The sequence below is a fragment of the Ochotona princeps genome, chromosome 17, assembly GCF_030435755.1.
Source record: "Ochotona princeps isolate mOchPri1 chromosome 17, mOchPri1.hap1, whole genome shotgun sequence".
NCBI lineage: Eukaryota > Metazoa > Chordata > Mammalia > Lagomorpha > Ochotonidae > Ochotona > Ochotona princeps.
This window is the reverse complement of record NC_080848.1, coordinates 33,928,530-33,953,997: the sequence shown is the minus strand read 5'-3', so window position 1 is coordinate 33,953,997 and position 25,468 is coordinate 33,928,530. Positions and strand designations below refer to the sequence as shown.

Below are 25,468 nucleotides of genomic sequence, written 5' to 3'. Positions count from 1 at the left end.
CCTCGACTGCTTTCCCAGGCCACAAGCAGGGAGCTGGATGGGAAGTGGAGCTGCCGGGATTAGAACCGGCGCCCATATTGGATACCGGTGCGTTCAAGGCGAGGATTTTAGCCGTTAGGCCACGCCGCTGGGCCCTATTATTTATTTTAAAGACCAAGTTCTAAAGACAGAGGTCTACCAAAGTCCTCCCATGTAGGTGCAAGCAGTAGGTCCATCTTTCCCAGGTGTGTTAACAATGGAGCAGCTGGGATGGGAACTAGTGCCCCTGTGGCTTTACTTGCCACACTGTGGCGCTGGCCCCTCCCTCCCCAACTCCGCCTTTCAAAATAAGCAATCTCTCTTTCTGTGTGTGTGTGTCTCTCTCTCAAGAAAGAGCCCTTTATCTGTGCTCTCAAGTGTAGCTAGGGCTTCCCTATGGAGGCTGCCATGAAGGAGGAACAGGATTGGCACAGAGTGGCAGGGGTTCATTGAGTGCTTGAGTTCAAAACCCCAGATGGGCCATTGCTGTGGCTGGCAGGTAAAGCCAGCCTAATAGAGTATCAGTTCCAGTTCCAGCTGTTCCACTTCTCTAGCTCCTTGCTACCATGTCTAGCAAAGCAGTAGAGGAGGGCCCAAGTGCTTGAGACCCTGCACCCACATGGGAGATCTGGAAGAAGCTCCTGGCCCCTGGCTTCAGACAGCCTCAGCCCCAGCTGTTGCTGTCATGTGTGAAGTGAACCGCTGGATGAAAGGACCCTTTTTTTTAAGTCTCTCCCTCTCTCTGCAAATTTATCTTTCAAATTAATAAATACATTTTTAAGATGTATTTATTTTTATTAGAAAGATTTACAGAGAAAAGGAGAGACAGAAAGATTTTCCATCTGCTGTCACTCCCCAAGTGGCCGCAACGACTGGAGTTGAGCTGATCTGAAGGCAGGAGCCAGGAGCTTCTTGCTGGTCTTCCATGTGGGTGCAGGGTCCCACGGCTTTGGGCTGTCCTCAGCTGCTTTCCCAAGCACAGTAACAGGGTGCTGGATGGGAAGTGGAGCAGCTGGGCTATGAACCCGCACCCATATATGATCTCAGCGAATGCAAAGCAAGGATTTTAGCCGATAGGCTACCATGCTGGGCCCATTACACCAATACATATTTGGGGGGAAAAAAGGGCACACCTTCAGTTGACCACTGTCTGAGGTTCAAAGTTACGCTGGGGAAGCCACACTTCCTGGGGACTCAACCAGGCAGCCATTTACCGGATTGTGCAGGGGTTGTTTATAGAAGCCCAAACTACTGACCTCAGACGCTGGTGTGACCTGGAATGCGTTTGAGGGCAGGGAGTGTAACTGATAGAAATTTCTGCAAACTGTGATGTGACGCAGAAGGTTCTCTGCCAGAGAAAGGATAGATCCTGTGGCAGTGTTAAGGAGGTTCGTGAGGCTGGAGGGCTTCCTGAGGACGTGGCTGTGCATCTGCAGCTGTGCCTCTAAGCAGATGTAAGCTCCTGCGTCAGTAGTGCGCTTTAGCAGAAGTGAGATTCCGTCCACTATTCCAAGGAGCCATGAGAGAAGCAGACATATTCCCTTTATTCCTTATTTTCCGGAGGGGGAACTAAGGCTCTGGAAGGCTGTTTAGGTCGTCCGCAGTCTCGCTTCCAGCAAGTGGCTCAACAGGCTTGGACCTTGGGCTGGTGCGCAGGAGTTCTGCAGGCTGTTGCCTCCCGGTCAACCCCGGAACTCTGGGCTGGTCCCGCCATAGGCGGGGCGGCGGGGGGCGGGCCCAGGGCAGGGTGCGTCTCCACCTGCGGTGCGCAGCACGCTGGCCGTGGGCGGCCGCGGGCCGGGGGACCGCCAGGCTGGGTCCCGCTGACCGCCGGGCGGGCCATGGGCGACCGCGAGCGCAACAAGAAGCGGCTGCTGGAGCTGCTGCAGTCTGCGGGCACCGGCAACGCGCACTGTGCTGACTGCGGGGCAGCAGGTAAGCACCTCTCAGGCTCACCAGCTGGAATTTCTCAGGGCCCTCGACAGCCCTCCGCTTGTCCTGCACGGACATACCACCCACCCGGACTTGGATCCCTTGCTCCCTACGCTGGGCAGGATTAGGATCTGTCCTCGAACCTAGACCCTGACCCTACATCCTGGACACTGGAACCAAGCCTGTCCCAGCCGGCACCCCCCACCCACACACACTCTCCCCTACACCCCTCTGCCCAGCGCGCCCATGATCCGGGTTCGCGGAGTCTTGCCCGGAACCAGGTGCTCCCCTCCAGCCCTCGGACTTGGACCTCCTAGCACGCCACGGGACCCCAGGTTGTCCTGTGCCCCATTCCCCGGCCCGGGAGTTCTCCTCATTTCCCCACTCCACGCGCCCGAGCCCACGGATGCCAGGGGCCCTGAGCCAGACTTTCCCGCCAGCAGGTGTCCAGCGGTGCTCGGTTCCCTCTAAGTCCTCTAAGATTTGACTTGGCACTCCTTGGCTTCTCACCCCCAAACCCAGCACTCCCTCCAGGATCCTCCTTCCCCGCCCCCTCCCCCACTTGCCTGCTTTTCCTGAGGTCTGGGCTGACCAGAGGTTCTTGCTGGTAACTTAATTGGCCCTGTGCGGGGTGGCACTGTCTGCGCGCTCGCTCAGCTGCCCTGCTCCCTTCCACAGATCCCGACTGGGCCTCCTACAAGCTGGGGATCTTCATCTGTCTGAACTGCTCCGGAGTCCACCGCAATTTCCCCGACATCAGCAGAGTTAAATCCGTGCGGCTTGACTTCTGGGACGACAGCATCGTGGAGGTAGTCCGGGAAGAGGCAGGGTCGGGTGTGCCATTTCTACAAAGCTGGGGCAAGGGCGATGGCCAGCAAGTAACCTGTCAGACTGGCGGCTTAGACCTGAGCTCTGCAAATCCTGACTCTGTGGCTTGCTTCCCTGGGAGCCCTAAGGCCCTGAAGTGATTACTTCATCCTAACTGTGGCCTGCTTTTCCACCTGTCTTTTGGGGATCACTGCCACTCCTTCACAGGGCTACTGTTGGATCAGTCCTAGCACAAAGCAAGTAGACAGTTAATAGTTGCTGCTACCATTCGTGGAATTCCTGGACTGGGGCAGAGGAAGTCCCTTGATGGGTGGTCATTGGCTCTCACCCTCCAGCCAGAAAGAGGGTCCCTGGGCTCTCCTGACCCCTGGGGATACAGGGCACCCCCTCCCAGCCCCCAAGCCTGGTGGTCACACTGTCTGGGCCAGAAACCCTTCCAGGAGCAGGCAATTCTAAGCTGCTGGTCGGCTGGGGATGTCAAAGACTTTGGTGGAGGCAGCTGCAGATTCTATGCCAAGTTCTCTGGGCTGCAGGGGATTGATTCCTGCCGGCCCACTGTTCCCTGGGAGCTGGGAGAGAGCCAGCGAGCCCGAGCAGGTTCCTGCCTGCGCAAAACCCACGTCCTGGTGTGGAAGACAGTCAGGAATCCAGCAGCATGGCACAGCAAGCCGAGGCCTTGGGTGCGCCTTGTCACGTTTTGCTCCCTTTGACAGGTGCATTCCCAAGGGTTACTCAGCAAGTGGATGGCAGAGTTGGGATCTGAGCCCTGCTCCACTGGGATCCAGGGCTGGAGCCAGCTCCTACAGATTTTCTGGGTGACCTGGAGGCCTGACTTGATGTGCAGGGCATGGGAGCCAAAAGTCATCCAGGACAGAGTTCAAATCCCAGCTTTCTATTGGCAACGTGCTGTGTTGCCTTGGGCCGTTCTCCTGTCCTCTCCGAGCCTTGCATTCTTAACAGTGCTTTGAACATGGCTGGGAGGGGTAGAGCTGTGGGGGCCTGTGCCTGTGGAAGGCAAGGGGTCCTAGGCCCTGACTGCTCCAGGATGGGCTTGCTGGTGTGGGCCAAGCCTGCTGGGTCGACTCCTGCTTTGGACTGGTTCCTTCCTCCCAGCCTAGGAGCTGGTGGGACCTGCAGCCTTCTGGGAAGATCGTGGTTTCATTTCATGTTTTTTTTTTTTTCAAGTTCTAATATTACCCCTGAGTTGCTGCTGTCTTGCAGTTTATGACCCACAACGGAAACCTCCGAGTGAAGGCCAAGTTCGAAGCCAGAGTTCCAGCTTTCTATTACATCCCCCAAGCCAGTGACTGCCTGTGAGTGGGTGACTCCTGAGGGGGTCTGGTGAGGGTCTCTGGGTCTCCTCGCCCCTTTACCAAGCCCCTTGATCTGTGGTGTTCTGTTCTATGGGCCCAGCAGCAGGTAGATCCAGGAGCACTTTGGGGGCCATCGTGGAATACATGTAGGCGATCTGGCTCAAGCCCCTCTCTGTTTCTGTCGCTTGTGTCTCTTCCCTTCTCTGAGCCTCGGTTCCAACTGTGAAATGGGGGTTTTCTCTATGATCCATCCCTCTGCTTGCAGCTTACAGGTGGTGGCTAGTCATATGGGCGTAGGGGATTGCTGCTGCTTTAGCTGCTTCCTGTCGGTGTTGTGTCTATGCACCTAAGCCAGGTTCCTCATGCCCTCCAATGACATGCCTAAGCTGCAGATCCCTTCCTAGTAACGGTGACAGTGACAGTGGCTGCTGATGCATGTCAGGCTTGCCCTGTGCACCAGGCTCTGGGCTAAGGGCCATGTGCATTCCTGTACTGAGTTCTGCTTAGGACAAGCACTACTGTTATCCTTATGAAACAGATGCAAGACCTGAGGTTGTCAGGAGCAGAACCAGGGCTGACTTCTGGCCCTTGCAACACCAGGGTCTGGGTGCTGGTATCATGGCACTGGAGCAGTCCTGGAGAGTGGCGGCTATGAAGCCACAGAAGGAGTCAGGTGTGCTGGAGCTGAGGGATCAGTGTGACACAGGTGCTCGTGGGTCCTGGGTCTCTGTGAGCCTGACTGCCTAGGCCTGACCCTCCTTCCAGGCACCCAGCCTCATCACCAGGGAACCTTTCTGTGGCTTGCGACCGTATATCTTCCTGCCAGGCAGGTGACCTCCCTGTTCAATCGGCAAGGTCACTGCAATGCCAAGTGGCATTGAATATTCATGGCATCACCCGTAGCGTAACACAAAATTATCAGCTTAACAGTGAATTTGCTACAGATGTATTACATTTTTCTCTTTTTAGATATATATATATATATTATTTTGAATTTTTGAATTATGTGTTACAATTTCATATAGACTGGAATTTCCCCCAATCTCCCACCCCCCGACAGATTTTCCCTGTTTTACTACAGTGGTATAATCCTTCATAAGGAATTATAATTGTATCAGTCTCTTATTTAAGTGTACCCCAACATTGCTGGTACAGACAAAGTCAGACAGTCCAGCATCCCATTGTCTGCACTTGTCCAATAGTTTTATTGGGAATCCATGTTTTACCTGGAAGCAGGGATGCATGTTGCATTATACCCCACATCTGGATATGGTAGACCCCAGTAATCCGTCATTACAGATGTATTAAGTTTCAAGTCCTGCCCCGGGGTTGCCTCCACAGGGCCAAACCAAAAGATTGCACAAGCCTTGTGAAACCCACCAACCTGGACACTCTTCACCCCTGCAAGGCCCAGACATCTGTGTGGGACTTGGTGGGGAAGGGGTGGAAACCAGTTCAAGGTACATTCCAGCTGCATGGCCTTGGTGGGCACCTTTTGGCAACAGATGAATTGCACAACTTTCCTGGCTGGCCCTGCAGTCCCTCAACACTGAGACCAGTCCAGGGACGCTGGCGCTGTGTGGAGGGGCAGGGGAAACACAGCTGTTGGTCACACACCCCTTTCCCGCCCTTCCCCCGCCCCTCCCACCACTGCCACACTGTGAGAAGAAGGAACTCTGTGATTCACTGCGCACCCTGGTCTCAGACAATGATGCCGGGGTTGTAGTATGGCGGTAAGGATAAAGTGAGATAATCCATATAAATTCCCTCCCCACCCTGCCTGGTTTGGATCTACTTTTTTCTGTCCATTGTGGATGGTGGCCTGGTCCCCAGCCTAGCCAAGGGATGTGCCTGGAGAGGGACCCACTCTGCTCTTCGCCTCCCTGATGACACGCGCCCCTCTGCTCCAGTGGCTGGCTGAGCACCCAGGCTTTCCGTCTGTGGGGCTTGCTTTCTGCCCGCTCCACGTTGGATGATCCTTGGTGTGACTCCTGCCATAAGCTTGCACTTTAGCCCTCTGCCTGGGATCTGCAGCTCCTGTAAGTCCCCTTCTTCCAGGGCTACTGGCCGCGGCTCTCTAGGTTGTGGCCCAGGGTTCCTTCCCTGTGGCTGGTTTGGGACTCTCTTCCATGTTCTGGGTGGAATCTTGATTGCAAAGGACAGGAACCTAATTGAAAGCAGCTTTCAACAAAGAGGGTTTCAGGGGTTGGTGCTTGCACCTCAGGAGGGTCATCCCAGGTTGGGGCTGCCCTCAGGAGGACCCAACAAGGGACTCAGCCAGGGTCATGTCTGTCACACTCTCTGTGACTTGTGACCCTGCATCTTCCTGTCAGGCAGGTGGCCTCCCTGTTCAAGCAACAAGGTCACTGCAGGTGCCAGACTGCTTCCCCCGCGCTCTACCCCAGAGAGGATTTCCAGCCAGTCTCTCTTCTAGCTTTGGTGCTTTGGAGCCACACAGCCCAGAGCAGCCTGGGCTCTAGGTCATTTCTATGGCTTGGAACAGCTTCCCTGCCAAACATGACAGGAACTCATCTAGGTAGAAGCAGCCCACTGCCAGCGGCATGGTTTCCCTGTAGTAGTCGGGGATGACAGTGTCTTGTTGGGATAGCATCAAACATGGTGCTGCCAGCCAGAGGGATCACTCAGCAGCCCTCAGGACACGTAGGGATCACCCAAGTGCAGAGGTGTTAAGTGCAGTGGTCCTTGACACACAATGGGTACTTGATAGAGTGAGACCAGGTGCAGATGGTTAGATCCCCCAAGACCACAGCTCTGCCCAGGGCAGCCTGCCCAGAGTTCATGGGCAGGCCCCAGCAGGAGGCCCTTGAGCGCTCTGATTTCCACTCATGTCCGTGCAGTGGGAGGGGCAGTATGGAGAGCCAGGGTGGTCGGCACAAATTGCTCTAGAGAGTTGAGGTTGGCCAGGCTGCAGGAGTCCGGTGGTTCTCCTACAGGATGTGAGGAGAAATAGCATCTCATGTCAGAAAGATGCCTGAAGACACCTTTGGATGTCACCAATGGGGTGCATAGAGGCCAGAGATACTGCTGATCATTCTATAAAGCACAGGAGAACTCCCTCCCACAGAAAATTTCCTAGTATCAAATAGTCATAAGCACCAAAGCTGAGAAACCCTAGGGTAGCCTGAGCAGGACATAGTGTTTCTCCTCTGTCCTCCTCAGCCACAGACCTTGGCAAGTTCCTATGGGAAGAGAACACCTCAGACACAGCTAACCAGAAGCTCTCCATTTTTAGGGTCTTAAAGGAGCAATGGATTCGAGCAAAATACGAGCGACAGGAATTTATGGCTGATGGGAAAATCATCTCCCCACCAGGTAAAGCTGTTTTCATTGTTCTTGGAGAGCTGTGTTTTAACAGGATGCAGAAGTGCCTGGGTGTTGGGAGTAGATTCCTCTGAGAGATGATGCCTGCTACCCTCACTACAGCCTTTGGAACGGCGACCCAGGAGCAGGTGGGGTTCTGGGGTCATGGAACAGAGGAACATGTTAGTCTGAGATCCCTGCAGAGTCACAGTAGTGTACAGTCTTAGTGTACTGCCACTGGGGGGTCCAGCTAGGGAGAGGCACCCCCTACTCCTGGCTTTCACGGTCCCCGGTGCACCCAGATGCGGACTGCCATGTTGTGTCTGTGTAGATTGAATCAGCAGGTTGTGGGGGAGCAAGTGTTTGTTCACTGAGCCGAAGCTGTCTCTGACCCAGAGGGACCCAGAGCACCACGGACAGTCCATGCTCATCTCTGCTGGCTACTAGGCATGCCAGTATTCCTGCAGTCAGCAGGTGTCTATAGGTCACACATTGTTGTCAGTGTCATGGGTCTGATGTCAGACTAAAGGATTAGTTGATCCAGCTTCTTAGAACCTGGAGTTCTTATGCATTAGCTGGGTCTTCTGTTAAAGCTTTTTCTTGATTTACTTTGATTTTTGTTTGAAAGGTAGAGGAATAGGGACAGAAAGATCTTCCATCTTCTCATTCATTCCCCCAAATGCCTGCTGCAGCTGGGGCTGGGCCGGGCAGAGGCAGGAGCTCAGCTCTCACGTCTGGCCTCCCACCTGGCTGACCATGACCCAAGGACCGAAGCCATCATCTGCCATCTACCCGTGCAGGAGGCTGGAATGGAGACGGAGGAGCTGAGTCTCCAGCCAGGCTTTCCTATGTGCAGCATCTTAGCAGCTGTACCAAACGTCTGCTCCTGGGTACAGCTCCTGGTGACAGAACTGTAGCCCTGGGATGCTCGTGGCCCCAACCATCTGCTCAGTGCACAGCCTGATCCCAGGCAGAGCCAGGCAAGGAAAGGTCTGCACTTCAGTGCTGGCCCCTGGGGGTGGGGTCCCTCGGGCAGATGCAGTGGTGAAGTCAGCCTGGAGTGAGCCGTAGAGGGGAGCACTCGGGCCGTACCTGAGAGCCTGCTCAGGGAGTGAGCTGCCTGTGCAGCCCCCAGGGGTGGGGTGTTCACCTGTCTCCTTCTTGGTGGTTAAGGCAATCGCGAGGGCATCCTGTGGAAGCGAGGGAGGGACAACGCTCAGTTCCTGAAGAGGAGGTTTGTGCTTCTGGCAAGAGAAGGCCTACTGAAGTACTACACCAAGGAGGAGGTAAGAGGTGGGGCCGCGGCTGCGGCGGCTCACCCCCCAACTCAGCGCGGTACCCAGTCCTGAGGCTGAGGTCAGCCCCTGAGAATAAGCACAGCACTCTGTCACTTGTCCTTGTTCATGCAATCAGTCCAGGCCAGCAGAAACCATACCGTTTACCTGGAATCAGTGTGCACTGGCCCATGCCTGAGTCTTTGATGGCTGCTCAATCTTACATCTTTCATTCATTAACTTAAGCAGCATTTATTGAGTGCTTATTGCGTACTACATGGGACTCCAGTGAACTGAACAAAGCTTTTGTTCTCACGGAGTGGAGGGAGATAGGTGCAGCGTCCCTGAGTAATCCTGTGGAGCAGGAGAAAAGGCTGGGGTACAGCAGCAAGGATCATGGGGGACAGCAACCCCCTCCAACCTGGAGCGTTTGCATTTGCTGGACCTGTCTCCCTTTCCAGGTCTCCCTGAGTGCAGGGGCCCAAGGACCAGGACTATGCTCCACTGCTTTCCCAGGCCATTAGCAGGGAACTGTATGGAAAGTGGAACAGGGCCCGGCGGCGTGGCCTAACGGCTAAAGTCCTCGCCTTGAATGCGCTGGGATCCCATATGGGCGCCGGTTCTAATCCCGGCAGCAACACTTCCCATCCAGCTCCCTGCTTGTGGCCTGGGAAAGCAGTCGAGGACAGCCCAAAGCTTTGGAACCCTGCACCCGCGTGGGAGACCTGGAAGAGGCTCCTGGCTTCAGAATGGCTTCAAACCGGCGCAGCACCGGCTGTTGCGGCTCACTTGGGGAGTGAAACATTGGATGGAAGATCTTCCTCTCTGTCTCTCCTCTCTGTATATCCGGCTTTCCAATAATAATAAATCTTTAAAAAAAAAAAAAAGAAAGAAAGTGGAACAGCCAGGATTTGAACCAGTGCCTATATGGGATACTGGCAGGGGTAGAATTGGAGATGTGAGTTAGGAAGTTACTGCATAACCCATGGTAGAAATAGTTGAGCGTTAGACTGGGATGGTGGTGAGGGAGCTGGGTGGGAGTGGTCAGAATCTGAGTGTGTTTTAGAAGTAGAGCGAATATACATTACTGAAGGGTTGGATATGGGTGCAAGAGCAAGACAAATCAAGGTTGACGGCTCAGATGTTTGCCCTACAACACTGTGAGGATGGATTCAGCATTTGCTGCCATCCCTGCACGGGAAGGAATGTCACAGAGTTCACGGAGAGTGAACTGTGTGAGAAAAACAAGGTATGGGTTTCTGCAAAGTTTTGCACCAACACTGTCTGTTAATTCTACTTTGCCATAAAATCTCTGAAGTACTCCCCTGAGTCTGCAGGGTCCAGAACTGCAGCCATTAGCTCTAGATGGCTACTGAGTGCTTGGAATGGGTTCAATGCAACTATGGAACAGAATTTTCAAAATTTGTTTATTTAATTTTTTAGATTTATTTATTTTTATTGCATAGTTAGATATACAGAGAGAGGAGGAGAGACAGAGAGGAAGATCTTCCTTCCAATGACTCACTCCCCAAGCAGCCACAACTGCCAGAGCTGAGCCGATCTGAAGCCAGGAGCCAGGAGACAGGAGCTTCCTCTGGGTCTCCCACGCAGGTGCAGGGTTCCCAGGCATTAGGCCATCCTCTCCTGCTTTCCCAGGCCACAAGCAGGGAGCTGACTGAGTCAAGACTTTTCCAAACCCCTCTGAGCTCAGAGAGGTCAGCCTGACAAGGCAGGACCCCTATGGTGACCGCACACAGGGAGATCTGTGTGCTGTGATGTCACAGCAGGATATTTTAAGACCCAGGTATGGCAGGAGCAGCAGGTAAATACCGCTCAGACTGTCTACATCTGGTATCTAGTGCCTGGGTTCAGGCTCCAACTTCTTGCTGACATGTACCCTGGGAGGCCACAGGTGGTGGTGGACCAAATGCTGGAATCCCTGCCACTCACTCCAGAGACCTGAAGAGAATTCCTAGCTCCAGGCTTCAGTCTGGCCCAGCCCCCAGTGGGCATCTGGGGAGTGAACCACTAGATGGGAGAGCTCTGTCTGACTTCTTTGCTTTTCAAATAAGTAAAAGTAAATAAATAAGTAAAAAAATTAAAAAAAAAAAAAAAAAGAAAGGTCCATACAAGGTTACAAGGTTATCAGGGTCAAGGTCTTGGTGAGGGTGACGGGAGGTCGTGCCGTCTGTGTCCTGAGCTTCGTCTTTCTCTCTCTCGCTCTCAGGGGAAGAACCCCAAAGCTGTCATCAGCATCAAGGACTTGAACGCCACCTTCCAGACGGAGAAGATAGGGCATCCTCACGGGTTGCAGATCACCTACCAGAAAGATGGCCACACCAGGAACCTGTTTGTGTATCATGAGAGTGGGAAAGTAAGTTGACCATGACTCTGCCCACCCTCAGCCCAATGGCCTAGGGACCCTGCAGGCCCGGCTCATCTGAGACAGGCATGAGAAAGTTGCAATGCGATGGGGAGAGGGGTCGGTGTGAGGGTGTGGCGTGGACATCCCTGGCCAGTGTGCAGCCCCCACAGGCATCAGGTTTATGCCCAGGGATGGCCCATCCATGTGAGGCCACAGATTCTCACTGTGGGAGGAGGAATCTGACTGGGGTCTTGCCTGGCTGCCTGCCAACCATGCTAGACCCATAGCACCAGTGGCACCCAGGGACTTGTTAGAAGCCAAGGTTCTGGTCCACCCAGATCCGTCATGTTAGTAACTGCATTTTAGCAGGGTCCCTGAGAAATCCAGTTATGCATGAGAGTTAATGGTCCCAGGACCCAGGCCAGCCTGAGAGGGCCCAGGAAAATCAGCTAGAGCAGAGCACATGCAAAGCTCAGGCACCTGGCGGGGCGGAAAGGGGGACAGAGATGCTAAGTGGGTGGCGTGGAGCTGGGGCTGATCTTTGAGAGTGTCTATGAGCCCTGCTGGATACTGTCCTTGGGGACTGCTCCACCATGTTTCTGAATTGTCAAAATGGCCACCTGTTCTGGAGGCTTGGCCATGTTGAGTCATGCAGCCCATGGGTCCTGAGCCCCACCCATGGGAGCCGGGGAGCTGAGTTTCCCAGCAGGCTCCATGCCAGTCTGCATGGAGGAGCGGTGGTTGGAGATGGAGTCCGGGACGCTGCCAGTCTCAGCAAGTCCTTTCCATTCTGTGTGTATTCGCTGGTCTCTGGATTCTTCTTCTTCTTTTTTTCTTTTTAAGATTTATTTTATTTTTATTGGAAAGTCAGATTTACAGAGAGGAGAAACAGAAAGATCCTCTATCCACTGGTTCACTCCCCAAGTGGCTGCAATAGCCGGAGCTGAGCCAATCCGAAGCCAGGAATCAGGAGATTCTTCCTGGTCTGCCATGTGGGTGCAAGGTCCCAAAATTCCAGGCTGTTCTCCACTGCTTTCCCAGACCACAAGCAGGGAGCTGAATGGGAAGAGAAGCAGCCAGGATACAAACTTGTGCCCACAAGGGATCCCGGTGCATGTAAGGCTAGGACTTTAGCCACTAGGTTAATGCGCCGGGCCCGGTCTCTGGATTCTAACTCCCACTGCTCAGAAGGGTTCTGAGGGTAGAGCAACCATGATCCCCCAACTTGAGCACACTTTAGTCACTGTTGCTGTTATTGGCTCCTGATGATGACAGAAAAGGGAAAGTCCTGTGGTTACCTTCACACCCCATCTTCTTTCATGTATGCCCTAGCTCTCCTAATGAGTTCTTGTTGAGCAAGCCCAGCAGTGTGCAAAACGCTGGGTCAGTCAGGTTCTAGGGTGTCGGGGCGTAGATGACACTGAACCGTGGGCCTCAAATGATTCACAGTGTAGGAAAGATAGGAGGCGGGCACTCAGGGTGCAGTGTGATACGGGGAGGACATACTGGGATGCAGAAAAGACGTGCAAGCACCCCCCTGGGCGTGGAGGTGGGCTCAGGGCATCGTTCCAGAGGGAGGGGTTGCTGTCCAGAACGTGTTAGAGCAGCACTTGAAGGGTGAGAGGAGTGACCGGGCTCCTCAGAGATCAGAATTGGGAGCTCAGAGAAGAGGAAGATAGAGAAGAGGTGATATAGGGAGAGAGCGAGTGCACGCTTTCCTTCTATCAGACGCACAGGCTTTGTAACTCCGAGGGTCAAGTGATGTGACACCTCTTTGTTTCTCTTATGTTAAAGGACTCTGACCACAATTAGCAAGAAATTCAGTCAGAGTCAACCTGATCCATTCCCTCTGTGCATTTCGCCAGAATCTTAGGACGCATGCTGTCTGGAAGACGTGGCCGGGTCCCTGACTCTTAGTCAATGCAGTTCAGATTGGCATGGCCCTTCCGTGGCAATCAGTACCATGAGGACCCAGGCCCTCCTAACACCAGGTTGCCTCCCTTGTGCCCCGCTGTTGTGCCTCTGGCAGCGTGCGGCTGGTCTTTCCATTTCACTCTGTGTCTAGCTTCTCTGTTAGATGGGCCTGAGTGGAGATTGCAATTCATACTTTCAGGAACCAAGTAGGTCGTTTAAAAGAGGACACGAGGTGCTGGTGTTGTGCACAGCCAGTTAAGCTGCCTCTTATGGCACTGGTGCCTTCAAGTTCTGGCTGCTCTGCTGCTCGCTTGCTTGCTTGCTTTCTTTGTTTCTCTCTCTCTTTCTTTCTTTCTTTCTTTCTTTCTTTCTTTCTTTCTTTCTTTCTTTCTTTCTTTCTTTCTTTCTTTCTTTCTTTCTCTCTTTCTCTTTCTCCCCCCCTTCCTTCATTCCATCCTATCTTTCTCTTTCTCTTCTTCCTTCCTTCCTCCTTTCTCTTTCTTTCCCTCACTTCCTCCTTCTTTGTTTTCTTCTTTCTTTTGTTCCATTTTAAAAATATTTACTGAACCTGGCGCAGTAGGCTAGTGGCTAAAGTCCATGCCTTGCACGCACCAGGATCCCATATGTATGCTGGTTCTAATTCCTGCAGCCCACATCTCATCCAGCCCCCACTTGTGGCTTGGGAAAGCAGTCAATGGTGGCCCAGGGCTGTGGGAGACCTGGAAGAGGCCCCTGGCTCCTGGCTTCAGATTGGCTCAGCACCAACCATTAAGGTCACTTGGGGAGTAAATCAGCAGATGGAACATCTTCGTTTCTGTCTCTTCTCCTCTCTGTTTATCTGACTTTCCAATAAAAATAAATTAATTAAAATTATTTACTTATATATTTGAAATGCATAGTTATAGAGAGAAAGATCTTCTACCCATTGTTCACTCTCCCAAATAATCTGACAGCCAGAACTGGGCCCAGCCAAGGCCAGAAGCCAAGAGCTTCTTCTGAGCCTCCCAAATGGCTGTTGGGGTCCTAAACACTTGAGCTATCTTCCTCTGATTTTCCCAGACCGTGAGCAGGTTGCTGAATTGAAAGAGTAACTAAGACACAAACCAGCATCCACATGGGATGCCAGTGTCATAAGTTCATAAGTGGATACTTTATCCACTTTGCCACAACGCTAGCCCTGCTACTTCACTTCTGATCCAGCTTCCAGCTAATGCACCTGAGAAAGCAGCAGGTGATGGCCCAAGCGCTTGGGCCCCTGTCGCCTGTGTGGGTGATCCAGATGAAGCTCCAGGTTTCTGGCTTTGGCCTGGTCAAGCAAGGCCTGGCAGTTGCAGACATTTGGGGAGTGTACCAGCAAGTGGAAGATCTCTGTATGTCTCCACATCTTTCTGTGTCTCTGCTTTTCAAATAAATGCTTTTAAAAGTTAGAAGTGTTTAGATCAAGCAGTGGTAGGGGTTATGGTAAACAGGAAATGCTGAATAGAGAACTGAAATAAAAAAAAAAACATTTCAAGAGCCAAACAAACATGTCTCCAGGTTGGACTTGGCCTTGAGGCCTGGAAAGAACTTGGGAAAGGAAGGCCCTAGCACATCCTTCCTGGGATGGCTCCAGGCCCTTTGTGCTGAGACTGAGCTAAGTTCTTAAAGTTCCTGGGATGGCTCCAGGCCCTTTGTGCTGAGACTGAGCTAAGTTCTTAAAGTTCCTGGGATGGCTCCAGGCCCTTTGTGCTGAGACTGAGCTAAGTTCTTAAAGACCAGGACAGCTGTGTGGAAGACTAGGTCTTTGTGCTTGACCTAGGAGATGGAAAGGGGAAATGTTTTCTTGCTTTACAGCCATATTCAAATGGTTTTCCCCATCCCTGGGTTCCCTCAGTGACCAGCACTGCAGGTTTGTGGGGAAGGCTTTCAGCTTCCCGACTCCTTAAGTCTGAAGAGACGTATGCAAGTGCAGTCAGGACCCAGTTGCTTGACCAAGGCAGAGCAGGAACTGAGGGTGACTGAAGAGGCAGGCACTTCTTAGAGAAGCAGGGCTTGGGCCAAGCCAGCAGCCCCAAATCCATCCCTTACCACGTCTAAACTAACCTGCAGGGAAAACAGAATGTTCTAAGTACAAGGTTGGCGGAAAAGAAGGGGGATAGAACAGAGTGGGCAAGGGAGGGGCAATCTGTGTTGAGGGGTTTGTAAACAGTGGTGTGTGGAAAGGCTCCCAAGGTATTGATCATGTTAGAGAGCCGGAAACTCTTGTTCTTGACCAATACTCTTGTCTTGGTCTCTCAAGTCCTTCGGCTATCGTGGCCGCTGCCTCCAAGGTTTGTTAGCAGGAATCTGCATCAGAATTAGAGGCAAGACTCCATTCCAAGCACTCTCATAGGGGGTGCAGGGTTCCCGAGTGGTGGCTTAATCCACATGTCATGATGTTTTCCTGCGTCCTGTGAGATAGACTGAATCAGAGTTGGATTTAGCAAGTCACTCTGGCTGCCTGAGAGAACCCAGTGGAGCACAGCAGAGCAAGGCCAGTGACGCAGGGTTCCCCAGGAATGCATCCTCCTAGGGTGACGGCAGGAAGGGCCACGTCAGCCCAAGTATCCCAGAAAAGTCCTGGGTCCTCTCTGTCCCCTGCCAAAGGCCAGTCTTTGACATCTGAGGATGTCTTTCCCAGCTTCTTTCTCAGAGTGTCTTACTGAGCCACAGCATTGGGTTACCTGGGAGTTTGTGCAGGGATACATATTCCTGGGCCCCCTCTTCAGGCCTACTTAATCTGAATCTACATTAAAAAAATTTTTTTTTAATCTAAATGAAAAGCAGAAAGAGAGACAGAGAGCTCCCATCTGCTGGTTCATCTCCCACATTGCCACAACAGCCAGGACTGGGACTAGCCAAATTCTGGAGCCAGGAACTCCATCTGGGTCCTATGTGGGTGGCAGGGCCCAACACTTCACCCATCCCCTGCCGATTCCCAGAGTGCACATTGGCAGGTAACTGGAAGCAGAAACAGCCGAGACTACAACCTAGGCACTCTGCTATGAACAGTAGGAACCTCTCAAGCAGGCCTGGCGTGATAGCATAATGGTTACGGTCCTCGCCTTGAACGTGCTGGGATCACATATGGGTGCCGGTTCTAATCCCAGCAGCTCCACTTCCCATCCAGCTCCCTGCTTGTGGCCTGGGAAGGCAGTGGAGAATGGGCCAAAGCCCTGGGACCCTGCAGCAGCATGGGAGACCCGGAAAGAAGTTCCTGGCTCCTGGCTTCGGATCGGCACAGCAATGGCCATTGCGGCCATTTGGGGAGTGAATCATCGGACGGAAGATCTTCGTTTCTGTCTCTCCTCCTCTCTGTACATCTGCCTTTCAAATAAAATAAATAACTTTAAAAAAAAAAAAAAAAAAAAAAAAACCTCCCAAGCAGCCTCAACTATTATATGCGTCCCTGACCTACATTTCCCAAGGATCCCCAGTGAATCCTGCACATATTAGAAAGTGAAGGGATGGGACCCAGTTCTTAGCCTAGCGGCTAAAGTCCTCGCCTTGAATGTGCCCCGGGATCCCATATGGGCACAGGTTCTAACCCTGGCAACCCCACTTCCCATCCAGCTCCCTGCTTGTGGCCTGGGAAAGCAGTCGAGGATAGCCCAGACCCTTGGGACCCTGCACCAGCATGGGAGACTTGGAGGAAGTTCCTGGCTCCTGGCTTCGGATTTGGCTCAGCACTGGCCATTGCGGTCACTTGGGGAGTGAATCATCGGACGGAGGATCTTCCTCTCTGTCTCTCCTCCTCAAGAGGAAGATCCTCCGTCCGATGATTCACTCCCCAAGTGACCGCCACGGGCAGTTCTGTGCCGATCCGAAGCCGGGAACCAGGAACCTCTTCTGGGTCTCCCACACGGGTGCAGGGTCCCAAAGCATTGGGCCGTCCTCGACTGCTTTCCCAGGCCACAGACAGGGAGCTGGATGGGAAGTGGAGCTGCCGGGATTAGAACCGTCACCCATATGGGATCCTGGGGTGTTCAAGGCGAGGACTTCAGCTGCTAGGCCACGCCGCCGGGCCCAAAAATAAATAAATCTTAGAAGAAAGTGAAGGGATGGCATGGGCATTCGAACTAGCAGTTGAGACACTCGTTGGGACAGCAGCATCTCACACAGGAGTGCATGAGTTCAAGTTCCAGCTCGCTCTGATTTCCAGCTTCCTGTGAATGCACCCCTGAGGAAGCAGCCATGATGGTCTGAGTGGTTAGGTCCCTGCCAGCCACATGGAAGATCTGGATGCATTCCCAGCTCCAAGCTTTGGCCTGACTCTGCAGATGAAAGCTTGCTTTCTCTCCATCTCTCAAATAGACAAACCATGTGAAAAGTTCTATCCCAGGTTGTCACTGTCTCTCTGCAGCCTCTGTAGGTCCTCTGCTCTGGCCTGGAGTGCTCCCTGCACAGGGTAGATGACGAAGCCCCAACATCCTCCTCCCTGGATGCTCCCTGGGAAGGACCTGTGTGCAGGTGCCCCAGACCTGAGTCCTGCAGCTCTTGCCGCCATGCCCACTCTCACGGGCTGCCCACTCATGTGCTGTGCATTTCTTTTGGCAGGAGATAGTGGACTGGTTCAACGCCCTCCGGGCGGCGCGACTACAGTACCTAAAAACAGCCTTTCCCGAGCTCCCGGAATCCGAGGTAAGCTCACCATGGCCCCAGCTTCCAAGTGTGTTCCCCAGCTTTTCCTTCTCTTGGCCCTGCAAACGCTCACAGGACAGACCAGGGCTGTCTGCAGGTGGGACCCTGAGACTGGAGTGAGGTGGGGATCACAACCTTACACCTGGCAAAGCCAGCTGCAGAAAGCTGAGCCTTATCTCTGCTTCAGGACACGTGGCCATTGTCTGCAGCGACGAAATACCCAGTGTATGGGTTTTTGTTTCTGACCCCTTCTGCCACTGGAAAGTACACATGATCCCTAACAGCTACTTACCAATGGCTTTTGCTCTTCTTACCCCTCTTATCCTGGAGTCCGTTATGCTAGCAGAATTAATCCTTCCCTTTCTACCATCTCCCCTTTTCACTGTGGGGTTTCTGGTCTCAGGAAGGCCCTGAGATCTTCTCCACTGTAATTTTTCTAAAAGATACTGATTTTTATTTGAAAGGCAGATTTACAGAAATAGAAGGAGAGACAGAAAGATCTATGTGCTGGTTCACTCCGCAAGTGCCAAAACAGCTAAAGCTAGGCCAAACCAAGGCTTGGAGTTTCTCCTGGGTCTCCCACATGAGTGCAGGGTCCCAAGGACTTGGGCCATCCTCCACTGTCTTTCCAGACCTTAGGCAGGGAGCTATATCGGAAGTGGAGCAGCCGGGACTAGAACTGCTGCCAATATAGCATGCTAATACTTCAAGCAGAGGCTTAGCTTGCTAAACCAAACTGCCAGCCCCTCCCCACTGTAATCATAATAGAAGCACTCAGCCTTCCATGGCCAAGGTCATGGGGAAACTGGAGAACTCCACAGCCACCTCTGCCAGGCTTGGGTGCGAAAGTCCATGTGGTGTGGGGCAGAGGGTGCTTGTCTTCAGTCTGGAGGGTTGGGTCCTCATGGAAACTCAATTATTAATTTGCGGGTGACTACTAGAAGCTTGGCACCTCTCCTCTCTTAGCATCTGGTAAGATGGTGGTTGGTCAGGGTCATGTTCAGAGTCCCTTTTGGCTCTGAGCTACCCTGGCCTGTCCCATTAGGCCATCCTCCTCCTGGGATTTTCTTGTCCCCAACCATTCAACCCTCCTGGAATGTCTAAATTTTCCTTCATTAAGAGGTTTTCAGGGAGCTAGGAGAAGGGGAGGCAGCCCATTTCAGGTCCAATGCTATGCTGAAAATGGATCCATCTGGGTCCAACAAAGCCTGGGTCAAGGCCCCAGATGTGGACATGCCAAGTCAGCACCCAAAACTGATCAAGGCTTGTCTCTGGTAGGCATTAGGACTGCTGACCAGAGAGGCACAAAGCACAGGTGCTCAGCCTTACATCATCAGTGTTAGGTTCCCACCTTGGCTGACCTGTGTGGAGGAACCCGGTCTTCTGCGCACAGCCCCGTGGTCCTTTCCCTTCCCCATCTATCATCACGCTCTCTGATGCCCCTCCACCCGCGCCTGGTCTCCTCCCAGCCCACTTCCCTGTTGTTCCTTCCACCAAGTATTTCTGCATGGTGGGAGGGTTTGGGGCAGAGATCCAGGCCTGGTTCAGGCATAAGGATCTAGACAGCCAACACCTAGGGCATCCAGTTGGAGGGAGGGTGGCGCTGGGATCAGAAATGCGTGTGGACTCCGAGAGCAGAGCCAGGCCCCTGGGCAGGACCTGGTCCCAACCCACTACATTTTCGCTTTACCACCATGGTTTCCCTGGCCCAGGCTTGCCCTGTGCTGGCTCATGTTCAGGATCACAAGCACTTGTGCCCTCTGCCTTCTGCAAGTGGACAAAACAGAGCCTGCTGAAGATAGGAGAGGGCAATGGTACAGTTTTTAATTCCATTTTTCAAAGAAATTAATTATTTTAAATTTACCTATTTATTTGAGAGGAAGAGAGAGAGAGAACTCTGGTTCACTCCCACAAGGCCTACGATGCAGGCCTAAGCCAGGCTGGAGTCAGCAGTCAGGAGCACAACCCAGGTCTTGTACCTGGATGGCAGGCACCCAGCTACCCGAAGCACCACTTGCTGCCTCCCAGGCTCTGTAGTCACATGAAGCTGGACTAGAACCAGGACTTGAACGTGAGCACCCCAGCTTGGGATTGTGAGTGTCCTGGCTGCACCTCCATGACCAGTCCAAATGTTCACTATGTTTTCAAGTTTGGCTCTGTAGTTCCCCAGTCTTGGCCCTGGGCCCTGGAGCTCCAGGGACGGGCCTTTCTCCTTGGAAGCCTGCCCCAACTTATTAGGCTGGCCCCTGGAGCACAGGGGGCCCGTGTCAGTCCCTGCCTGCCTCTCCAGACAGAAGACACAGGCTGGAATGGGATCCTGGAGAGCCCATGGCTTGGTTTCCTAACTACACAGTGGAAGCAGCCTGGAGACAGAGGCCCCAGAGCCCTGGTCTAGAGCTTTCTCCATTTGCCCAGCCTGCCATCACCTCCTGGAGGCCCTGGGCCTGATCCCCATCAGTGAGCGGACCCTGGTCAGGAGGCTCTGGAGTGTTCACATGTAGCACCACAGTGTAGGGGTGCTGGGAGCACCATCACTTCCCTGGTGTGGATCCCAGCTCCTCGGTCCTCCTGCTTCGTGACCTTGGGAAAACTCCCCATTGTTTCCGTGCAGCCTGTTTTCATAGGGTGCACCATGAGGCTGAGAAAACCCGCCTCCCCGGGGGTCTAGGACTGTGCTAGAGCCCAATATACACCAGACTCTCCCGATAAGCTTCCCAAAGCCACCAGCATCTCCTCAGAGCTTCACCTGTACCTGTAACCCGACAATCACTCAACTGAGACAGCCCCGCCCAGCAAGCTCTGACTGCGCCAAGGGTGCTGTGGACTGGCTCTGCTGAAACATTGAAAATTCTACCCGGGGCATGTTCTTAATATAACCCAGCTGGCCACTGGCCACCAGCTCACATCCTTCCCCATGCACACTTCCCCTTGGCTGTGGAGCAACATTTTGTGGGGGAACCTCAAGCCCCCAGTGACGAGCAGGGGTCAGATTCTGTCTTTCTCCCTGCAGCTCCTGCCACTCCTCACTCGGAATTACCTCAAACAAGGTTTCATGGAGAAGACAGGGCCAAAGGTAAGTCATCCATGGGAGCGTGGAGGGGCGCTTGCAGGGCCCTGCCCAGTAGGCAGCAACTACAGAATTGGGGCGTTGGGGAAATGGGTGAGTGGGTGGGGGTGAAGAGGGAGGAAAGGGAAGTAAAGCCAGACTCGTGAGTTCCTGGGCTAAAGAACATGTCAGATGCTTGGTGAGCCAGTGTGGGCGCAGGTGCCTTCCCATCTCGTGGCAGCCCCGCTCTTGTTCTCATCACTTTCAGCTTCTCTGATCTTCCCCCATCTCCCCCGGCCCTGTGAAAGTAGCTACTCGTGCGTGGACTGGGCAAAGACACCTGCCAGAGGGGCGCATGGGCACATGGCTCCCCCAGCCCACACCCTCTCCCCCTTACATACACACACACACACACACAACCACAGGGTCACCCCTGTGGCTGCTCACCCCCACTTATCCATGGAGGAAGGGAAGGCCTAGTTGCTTTAGGCAGGGGTGTCCAGAAAGGCGGAGCCTGGATGTTGGGGGAGACCATGGTCAGCAGGAGGTCATGAGGGGAGGGAGGGGAGTGGGAGGGCCAGAAAGGGAAATCAGGGATAAAGTAGATAGACAGAGCTTTCTCCTGGAAAGGTTTAGGATGGTTTCTAGGACGGTTGTTCAGAGGACTGGGCCAGGAGCTAGGGCCTTGGGCAGGTGGAGGGGCCTGCAAAGGTTGCTGCACTTCCTGCCATCCCTGGCCCGGGGCACCACCCTCACTGTCTGCTGACCTCAGGTTAGGATTTAGCCCAGGCCAGCACTTTCAGCCTTGCCGAGCAGCAGCCACTTCTGATTGCCCCAGCTTCCTTTTTCTGAGAGTTCTTTGTCCGCAGCCTGAGAAAGACGGAAGCGCCCTGGTTAACCCAAGAGTCACCTGGAGGCAGCTGGGAGAAGCTGGCAGGGGAGGGAGGATGGTGGAGGGTTGGAGGAAGGGGTCCCAAGAGCCCCTGCCTAGGCTCCCCAGGGGAAATCTTTAGGGTGTCTGACCTCCAAGATGTTTGCCCATGGAGGCCCAGAGGGGGCTGGAGAACTGGCAGGACCAGCTAGCTCCTGGGGCTAGGCCTGGCTGGCCTCCGGCCTCAGAGATCTGTCCTCACTTCCCACCCCTGCCCCTGGCCAGACCAGGCCCTGCCATTCTTGGTAAATAGGTTTCTTCTGCAGCAGAAAGAACCGTTCAAGAAAAGGTGGTTCGCCCTGGACCCCCAGGAGCGGAGGCTGCTGTATTATAAGAACCCACTGGTAAGCATTGCACGGCAGCTGCGGGCAAGAGGGCTCGCCTCCCCCCTCCCGCCCCCTCCACAGCCCGTGTAAGGGCCTCACCTGCAGGAAGTTCTTTGCTGCTAACCGTGGTCAGATAAGGTACGCTCCTCCTCTAGGCCCCAGGGCTGTCCTCCAACCAGGATGCCAGGGTGTGCTGTGGCTTGGGCTCCTGGGCTCCTGTCAACACCCTGCCTCTTGGAATGGGATGCACTTGACTCCATGTGCCTCAGTTTCCATTTCTGAAAAATGGGCTTAATAAGAATGCCTGCCTCTTATAAGAGGTTGACACCATGACAGTGCGGTCAAGTCCAAATAAAGCACTAAGTTGGTGGGCCTGGTTGATCCTTCACCAGGGATAGGTGTCTTCCTATCGGATGATGCACACATGTGTGATGTGTTTCAGGATTTTAACCTTTCAAACTCAAGGTTGCACCTAGCAGAAATCCAGGGGATCGGGGGGCACATCCACATCCCCTTCTCAAATAAAGCCTGGAGACCGTGAGGGTTTCAGGTTGGTAGGGGTCCTGTCTCCCGCATGGCAGTCTCTGAGGGTGCTGGTCCCGGGTTTTAGGATGCCTTTGAGCAGGGCCAGGTTTTCCTCGGGAGCAAGGAGCATGGCTATGAAGTCTGTGAAGGCCTGCCCAAGGGTGTCCGAGGCAGCCGCTGGAAAGCCGGCCTCACCGTGGTCACTCCTGAGCGCAGATTCGTGCTCACATGCCCCAGCGAGAAGGAGCAGCGCGAGTGGCTGGAGAGCCTGCGGGAGGTCCTGACTTGTCCCCTGACGCCTCTCCTCGGTAAGACTGGGAAACTAAGGGGGCAGGGACTGTGTGTGGCTGTGTGGGCTGCTCCCCAGGAGCAGCAACTGAGTTTAGCTGGAGTTTAGCTGTGATGTCCAAAGTAGCCCTGACCACGCGCTGCCTATCACTTTGTCTTCCTGCTGAAGAAAAGTCTGCTGCTCCCACGTTCTCACTGGGAGTCTGCACACACTGGAGTGTCTTTGACGGGCCCTGAGCTCTTCTGCAAAAACTTGCATGCTGGGGCTAGGATGGGATGGAACCCTGGACACTGCCTCTCCCGGCTCAGCCCAGGCTTACCAGCCTTGCGCTCCCTGCAGCCACCAAACATCCTCCTTCCCTTTTCTCGTGAGAAAACCCTGACCAGGCAGCCTCTGGGGGTCTGAATTCTTCCACACTGCAGGAGGGAAGGCTATTTCTGGTGTCTTTCTCTGTCTGCCTCTCTCCTGCTCCTCCTCTTCACCACAGAGAGGTCACCCGGGTGGAAGGGAGTGCTTCCCCATGAGCCGCAAGCCCTCTGAAGAGAGACGGGTGTGTTGTGCCATAGCAGGAGACTTCCAGGCTAGACCTGACCTCCAGGGCCCAAGGGAGAAGTTGCTTGGAGAAGTACAGCCTGAGCAGGTGCCGACTTGCAGTCCCTCTGGGGACAACGCTGGTGCCTCCCAAGAGCGGCCAGCTGAATACACGCACCCTGCTGTCCCAAAGCCAACACTGCAGTGCCTCAGAAACGAACTTGGAAATTCGTAGCAATTCTTGTCTTTTTAAAATTCAGTTAATTAATTAAAGACCTATTTATTTTATTTGAAAAGTGCAGTTTCAGAGACAGGAAGAAACAAAGAGATCTTTCATCTGCCGTTGCACTCCCCAAATGGCTGAAATGGCCAGAGCTAGGCCAGTCTGAAGTCAGGAGCCTTCTCTGGGTCTCCCACTGGGTGCAGGGTCCCAAGCATTTGGGCCATCCTGTACTGCTTTCCCAGGCCATATAAAGGGAGCTTGGGCCCGGCGCCATTACCTAGCAACCCAAATCCTTACCTTGCATGCACTGGAATCCCATATGGGCGCTGGTTCTAATCCTGGCCGACCCACTTCCCATCCAGCTCCCTGGTTGTGGCCTGGGAAAGCAGTCAAGGACGGCCCAAAGCCTTGGGACCCTGCACTCGTGTGGGAGACTTAGAGGATGGAAGTTCCTGGCTCCTGGCTTCAGATTGGCTCAGCTCCAGGCATTGTAGCTGCTTGTGGAGTGAATCATCAGATGGAAGATCTTCCTCTCTGTCTCTCCTCCTCTCTCTTTATATATATATATATGACTTTATATATATATATATATATATATATGTATATATATATATATATATATATATGACTTTGCAATACAAATAAATACATCTTAAAAAAATAAAAAGAAGGGGCTCGGCAGCGTGGCCTAGTGGCTAAGGTCCTTGCCTTGATCCCATATGGCTGCTGGTTCTAATCCCGGCAGCTCCACTTCCCCTCTATCTCTCCTCCTCTCGGTATATCTGACTTTGTAATAAAAATAAAATAAATCTAAAAAAAAAAAAAGAAAAAGAAAACAGGGAGTTGGATGGGAAGTGGAGCAGTCAGGGCATGAACTAGCATCCGTATGGGATGCCAGTGTCACGGGCAGTAGCTTTCCCTGCTGCACCACAGAGATGGAGAGACAGAGATCATCCATCTTCTGCTTTATTTTCTAAATGGCTGCAGTGGCTGGGGTTGGGCCAGTCTTAAGCCAGGAGTCAGGAACGCCAATTGGGTCTCCCACATGGACAGCAGAAGCCCGTGTACTGAGGCCATCTTCCCAGGCACATTAGCAGGGAGCAGGATCAGGACATAAGCCAGTACTCCAATATGGGATGCCAGCAGCTTAACCCTTTGTGCCACAACGCCAGGCCCTTGTGCTTTTTATTTTCTGTGTTTCTGTATCTCTGCCTTTTCTTTTGTCTCCTTCTCTGGTATGTGTCTTTGTTTTTGTTTGTGTGTGGGGGGGTGTGGATGGGTGAGGTTTTTTGGTCTGTTTTTGACTCTAGCTCCCTGTGTCACTGTAGGCCTGTGTCCTTGCTGTTAACATACATCCAGCAGGCCCTCACTGGCCACCTCCCTCAACTCCTTCCTCTTCCCTTATAGCCTCATCCACAGAAGGTGGCCACAGCAGCAGGTGACCTGTCCAGCTAGGACCTGCTGTCCACGGCACACCTGGAGTTCCTGGTGGCAAGGGGGACGTTCTCACCTGGGCCCTGCTTGCCCACAGAAAGTGCCTCACAGTCAGGACTGACACCGTGACTTTATACCCAGCGGGCTCCCTGGGCCTTCCCCTGACCAACCCCTGGGAACCTGGGGATGCGGCACACAGGTGAACACGTTTGCCTCCCAGCATCTGGTGTGCTCCCAGGCTGAAGATGGCTGTCCAGCCCAGGCCTTCCTGACACGCAGCCTCATGCACGTGGCATCCTCCCACACACTGAAAGATTATTCTGAACCTAAACATGAGGACTCTGTCAGGCAAATCCACATTAGAGGCCTTGTGCTCAACAACTGGCCGGGACCTTCGGAACTGACAGTATTCTCAAAGATGAAATTGTATGGGAACTGTTTTGGATTCAAGGAGCGAAGACTTGTCAACCAACTGTGATTCTTGATTGGATCCTGAAGTTTAAAAAAAACATAAAGGCTAGAATTAAGAAATTTTAGTC

The 25,468-nt window shown here is 53.4% G+C and overlaps 1 protein-coding gene across 5 annotated transcripts; it reads left to right on the top strand.

Annotated features, from left to right (window-relative positions):
• The first annotated feature begins 1,765 nt into the window (after window positions 1-1,765).
• ADAP2 (ArfGAP with dual PH domains 2) lies at window positions 1,766-25,468 on the top strand. 5 transcript variants are annotated; one of them, XM_058675881.1, is made up of 11 exons: window positions 1,766-1,953; window positions 2,629-2,759; window positions 4,000-4,091; window positions 7,345-7,424; window positions 8,586-8,698; window positions 10,914-11,060; window positions 17,541-17,624; window positions 20,635-20,697; window positions 21,871-21,945; window positions 22,538-22,760; window positions 24,903-25,467. In XM_058675881.1, the coding sequence occupies exons 1-11, from the start codon at window positions 1,860-1,862 to the stop codon at window positions 24,935-24,937; spliced, it is 1,137 nt and encodes a 378-aa protein (XP_058531864.1). In that variant the 5' UTR covers window positions 1,766-1,859; the 3' UTR covers window positions 24,938-25,467. The 5 variants fall into 5 exon arrangements, with proteins under 5 accessions (XP_058531864.1, XP_058531863.1, XP_058531865.1 ...); XM_058675880.1 differs by having other exon boundaries at window positions 21,868-21,945; XM_058675882.1 differs by having other exon boundaries at window positions 21,868-21,945; window positions 24,824-24,946.